Raw genomic sequence first — 5,929 nt, 5'->3', positions numbered from 1 at the left:
TTCCTGGTTAAGTTTATTAGATTTTACACATAAAGCCAACATTAATCCATTATAAGTTCAAAGGTCACAAAAGATCATCCACAGTAAGTGAACTTGAGGAAAAACTAATACAACCGGAGGCCATTGACTAGACGAATAATTTAACTGGAGAGTAAAGTCAACCATTGTAGGCTTTAGCTGTCACTGGTTAAGCAACTGGAGGGCGGAGCACGTGGTCCTGTGATGTATCAACAGCAGCAGGAGGCATGAATTGCCACATTGCAACACCAGGGTAACTCATGATCGGCACCAGCTTGCTTCCTGGAACTTGACCATGAGGGGCAAAAGCAGCAGGTATGGCAGGAGGCAAGAAACCAGGTTGCGCATTCGTAGTCTTTAGTTGTTGCTCTAGCTTCTCCTTTTCAGCCTTAAGCTTTTGCTTCTCATCTCGAAGCTCATTTTTCTCGGCCTACACAAGTTAACACATGCTTGAAGTTCAGGAGCAGAATAGTGAAGTGATGTTCTAGCTTTTAACTGTCACCACTACAAAACCAAGTAGAATGACAGATGCAAGAAAAAAAAAAGTTTCTATCAAGGATTGCATTGCGAGGGAAGTAATACTAGCCTTTAACTCCTTTATCTTTTCTTGTAGATTCAAATTTGAGTCTTTCAGCTTTTGAGCTTCACCACGTAACTGGGTCACCATGCGAACAGCATCCACCAGAATAGCAGATTTGTCCGTTTTGGGGGGCCTGCCAGGCTCAAGGAGTGCACCCAATTCCGTGAACCTGATAATTAGGTCAGTTTTAGCAATTCATCATGAAATAAAGAGAAAAGTTCTTATATAATGGGTTGTGACATCACTTGTCATTTAGCCTATCTCTCCGCTGTTTCTCTCTGCAAGCTTTGGAACTTGTTGGAGCACATGATTCAACTCTAGCCCTGTAACAATTACCTAAAATTGTGAGAGAACACATAAATAGGTCGAAAGGATTTCAGACTTACACCTCACCAAATTGAAAGCAGAAGCAACAGATGTTTTTAGAATGATGAATCACAGAAATAAAAAAAGGTAAAGAAATCTCAAAACTTAAAAAAGAGAGAGGGAGGAACGTGTCACCTCACTGATTTAATTAACAATAGTTGAAAACAGCAGCAACTCAAATTAAACTACACCCAATGATTGAGTGCAGCATCACATCCTTATTCAACAACAATTACCGAGATTACCACAAAAATGTCCAGAAAAGGTGAAAGCTCTTACCGTTTCTTAGAACCATTTTCCTTTGGGTAGTCTGATTCACCAATGGATCCATCAACTTCAGCACTAGAAACAAGCACAAAAAAAGAAAAAGGAAAACAGAGGTCAAAACTAAAACAATAAACAGAAGAATCAGGCACATGAAAGACTAAAAATTATGTCAATAGAAACCTAGCAGAATGCACAAACTTGAACTAGAAAGCACAAAATATTTCATGATGCAACTCCCTGCTGATCTATTGAAATTTTTCATACAGCAATAGCTACATAAATTCAGAAATTTTAAATCACGTGCAGTGAACACATCTAGCTGACAATCAAGCAAATTTTAGTCATTCAATTGGGTACTAGAAACATTGAATCCCCCTCCCCAGCATGGCTCAATTTTAGCCAATATTAAAGAACATTATTCCATTTCGTGCTTAATTTACGGTTCTAGTAGTAGAAGCAAAAGATCAATACAGGCGATACTAACTAGTTGAGATTAAGGCTTACTCGTGTTGGTATGCTTACATTAGGTCCAACGTTTTCCAGGAGCTTCTTTAGATTACATTAGGTCCAACATTTACCAGGAGCTTCTTCGCTGTGTTTCGAAACTTATGTCATTTTAAAAGTAAGTGTAGGGATAAGTGTACAACAACAACCACCCAATATAATCTCACATGAGGGGTATGGGAAGAGTAGTGTGTACGCAGACCTTAGACCTTACACCTTACCCATACCCAGAGGGGTAGAGAGACTGTTTCCAATAAAGTGCAGGGACAAGTGTGAGGTGCAAAATTATCTTTGAAGACATATTATCAATACTGTAATAAAATGGTCAAAACAGAGTGGAATCAATACAGAGGATTCATAGCTGGCCCAACTAGTGTCGGATTGAGGCTTAGTTGTCGTGTTGGTTCTTGTAGTAGTACTAGTTGTCTTCTATTCCTTCTCCTCTCTATTTAGCTTCCTTCTATATTCTTCATTTTGTTAGTCTATCTTTAAATATCCCAACACTTCTTTCCTCTGATTTTCCTCTCCATATCTGTTCCTCTTTCTACTCTGCATTGTCTCTTAGAATTCCCGCCTTTCGTTCTCAATGAGTTAAGTGGTACTAATATTTTTTCCTCAATCTACTGCCATCAAGGTTCTCACCAAAGAAATAGCATCCTCCTAGTTTAAGTGTTTCCTATTTTCTACTTCCCTTTAACGATGTTTATGAATATTTTCGCCTATTCCCATCAAACCTTGTCGTAATGTCTACAGTAATATCTGCTCACCTCTTTCTGCACATCGGATGCTCTGTGCTAAAAGTACTTCCCTATCCTCCATCATCAGTACATCCTCCTTCTGCATTGTTTCTTATCCAATCACTGCCACTACTACCAGATTCTGATGATGTCATCACTTCAGTAAGCGAAATGCAGGATTCTGACGGAAAGTAGGTAACACACGAGGGAAGACAAGTCATATATTTCAGTTTTCGACAGTAGTATTATATATTCAACCTGCTACTCCACTAAGGGCTGGACGTTAGGAACCTTATAGTAGCTTGCGCTGAAAACCATTAAGTTTCTACCTTCTCAACTCGGACAAAGAGGAAACTTCAGGTAACTGGACACTTTCAGCATTCCTATCTTAATTCTATAGTTGAATCTAGGTCGGCCTCCAAATTCTTTTCCAAAAGATACATATAATTCTATGTAAAGAATTATTTTTCACTAGACATATGTATTTTCTACTAACCACCTGTAGATAAGATAGTGGAATTCCATTACTTCCAAAATTTTACTAACTTTTCATCCGGAAAATGACAAAAATGAATTGCTTTCATAATCCTAACTTTAGACCTGAAGAACACTAAAAGAAACACTGTGCCATCAAATCACAATAAGATAAAGCAAAGAGGTATACAAATGTGAAATGTTCAAAATATCCATCATGCAAGTTAGACTATGTTTGGGCCCAAAACTAAAACCAGAAAAGACAGCTGAAAAACTAAAACCTAAGATTAGAAATTCCTAATGTGCAGCGTAAAAGTCCCTAAATGTTTAAACTTTATGGCACATAGAGCACAAGCACAGTTGCAGTCAAACGGGTTATCATGACCCAAAATTTTCTAAATCATGGAAAATATAAAGATTCATCAATCAGCTAAAAGATCCTAACTTTACTGAGTCACATAAAAAAAAAAAGGCAAAATTTGAGAAAATAAAATACCTAACATTTCTTGAACCATTCAAGTTTTGCATGGGCCAATTAAACCCAGATGCCGTAGCTGAGAAATTCGAATCAGGGACAGCACTCTCTTCGAACCCATAATCATAAAGCCAGTTGGTATTCTCCGGTGAAACCATCTCCGATCAGTTGCCGAAAAAAAGAGGGAAAGAAATGCTCCCGGCGGGAGGAAAATTTTGGAGAGGAATTTACACTCGAAGGTGTTTAATTGCTATTTGGATGGAAAAGGAATTGGGAATTTGACGATTGGGGAAAATTCAGGAATTTTTTATTTCTGCATAATGGTATTGCGTGTTTTTTCTTATCTTTTTTAAATATTTTTATGTTGTAGTGACAACGCGTTATCAACTGGGCTTCCACGACTTGGACGTGCCGTTGATCAGATGAAATGATTGGGCTTGGGCTTCATCACCGGATTCTCGGAGTGTCATTATCCTGACGAAAATTTGATAATGACGGGTTAACAACTTACATTACACGGTAGCGGCCGGTAAAAATAATACGGGCTAGCCAGTTTTCGGACTGAATATTCAAAAGTAATCAGCATTTGTAATGTCATTGTAAAATAGTCATTATTTTGCTGCAACACGGAATGTTCCAGCATAATATACTGGAGATCGGTGCACCTGTGTATGAACTTCCAGCATATTATGCTGGAACTCCAACACGCGGAAAGTTCCAGTATAATATACTGAAATTGCAGTATATTATACTAAAGTATTTTTCCCCGGATTTTGAACAGTATTTTCGTTCAGATTTATCTTTACATGAAAAGTGGCTAAATTTTAATTACATTTGACTGTGGCTATTTTTGAATAACTACTTATAAATCTGACTATTTTTAAAATTCTCTCTAATGGGTGTGAGCAGGTTATCCAGTGCGCATCCTAAGGATAACGACTAAGGGTTTTCCTAGAATTTTTTTTTCTAATAAAAACTTACATTACACGGTATAAAGTACACCAATTTAGGCAGATTTAGACAGATTTCAGAATTTAAGTTGGCATATTATGTTATAGTTACTGTTCCTTTGTGGTTATGTGTACAAATTTAGTACTACTTATATAATAATTCGATACAATGAATGTGTCTGCAACTGTTGTAAGAAGACTGCTTTTGTTCCTTAATTTAATAATATTTCTTTCCTTTGTTTTTTTTTTCCTATGAAGGCAGTACAAATACAAATTACAACAACTGTGTAGTAGATAAAATCATTTTTAGAATATCTATTATATGATGTGAGGAAGTCTTTGTCGATATGCTGTACTAGTTTAGTAACTTAGCTTTTGTTTTATTGAGGAGACCTGCAATCTTAAAATCTAATATAATCTTAATGACATAAAAGAGCAGTTCATATTAATTTTTATGAGTCAACAAATTTGTATGTTAGAAAAGAAAACCTTTATAATTACAAGTATAATAACATCAAGAAGTAAAGTATAGGTTGCATAAAATAATGAAGATAGAAACTATGCCGAGTTGTAAGCCTGTGATTGGCTAATAGTAATGTATAAGGATTGAAGATAAGTGGCCTAAATGCCCTATGGTAGTACCACTATCCAAAACAATACAAAATTCTGAAGATAATGTAGACCACAGCAAGCTACATAATTTTAGAAATTTTACATAAAATTCATTTCCTTTAGTTTGAGCACAATTATTATTATTAACATAAAAGCTATAGTTCTTAATATATTTCAATCACATCAGATTGAAAAAAATGTAAATAAAATCAACTCTTGCAAAGTTTAAATATTAATTATATATGGTTAAAAGAGGTGGCAAAATACCGTAGAACAGTTGAAGTAACATAATTAATTTAAGACTGCGGTAATACTACATAAAATATATATTTTTAAAGGAAAACCATAAAACTTAATTGACAAGAAAAGTAGTATATCCGAAGAATTTAGGTAACTATTGTCGAAAAGCTTGTTTTAGGTAGGACTGGTGAATGACATTGAGAATGCAGAAATACCGAACTTCACTGGTTAGGATTAAGTGGAGCATAATTATTTATTACATATAAACACGAACAAATTGCAGTCGCACAAATTGCGATTAGCCACTAAACAAGAATAATTGAGATATTTTTCTACTATATTTGGTTAGTTTTGGTATGCTGATGTCATATTATTCCTCTTTAAGAATGTCACAATCTTATGATTGGTTAGTTACGATCCATTTGGATGTTGGACCCCTTCAAATATAAAACCCGAAGTGCTCATCCATTCTCTGTTCCATCAATTTTTCTTTTACTTCATTAATTGACTTTTGCTCACATTTTGCCCATGTGTGTGTTAAATATAAATATACAACAACAAAGCCATTGTAATTTCGTAAGTAGACATAAGAGTAGGATAGTGTATACATAGCTTTATCCATATCTTATGGTGATACTATTTCTGGTGGACCCTCAGCTCGAAGCAAGCATGCAAATCACGACAGTATAAAAAAGAAATATAGTAG

At 35.6% G+C, this 5,929-nt stretch overlaps 1 protein-coding gene across 1 annotated transcript; it reads right to left on the bottom strand.

The window, feature by feature from the left end:
• On the bottom strand, positions 1 to 3,841 carry LOC104238796 (transcription factor ILR3-like). Its single transcript, XM_009793273.2, has 5 exons — positions 3,443 to 3,841; positions 1,244 to 1,306; positions 844 to 921; positions 605 to 767; positions 1 to 448 (listed from the first exon to the last, which is right to left on the bottom strand). The coding sequence occupies exons 1-5, from the start codon at positions 3,577 to 3,579 to the stop codon at positions 188 to 190; spliced, it is 702 nt and encodes a 233-aa protein (XP_009791575.1). The 5' UTR covers positions 3,580 to 3,841; the 3' UTR covers positions 1 to 187.
• Between the last annotated feature and the right edge of the window lie 2,088 nt (positions 3,842 to 5,929).

Source organism: Nicotiana sylvestris, chromosome 7 (assembly GCF_000393655.2).
Source record: "Nicotiana sylvestris chromosome 7, ASM39365v2, whole genome shotgun sequence".
Classification (NCBI taxonomy): domain Eukaryota; kingdom Viridiplantae; phylum Streptophyta; class Magnoliopsida; order Solanales; family Solanaceae; genus Nicotiana; species Nicotiana sylvestris.
The sequence above is the reverse complement of the archived record's forward strand: the minus strand, read 5'-3'. Positions and strand labels throughout refer to the sequence as shown.

Excerpts from the sequence above, each read along its gene's own strand:
- LOC104238796 (XM_009793273.2), bottom strand. The coding sequence starts at position 3,579 with ATGGTTTCACCGGAGAATACCAACTGGCTTTATGATTATGGGTTCGAA. Across the intron at positions 1,307-3,442 it reads AATGGTTCAAGAAATGTTAG|TGCTGAAGTTGATGGATCCA; the intron begins GTATTTTATTTT and ends GCTTGTTTCTAG. Across the intron at positions 449-604 it reads AAAAGATAAAGGAGTTAAAG|GCCGAGAAAAATGAGCTTCG; the intron begins GCTAGTATTACT and ends TAACTTGTGTAG.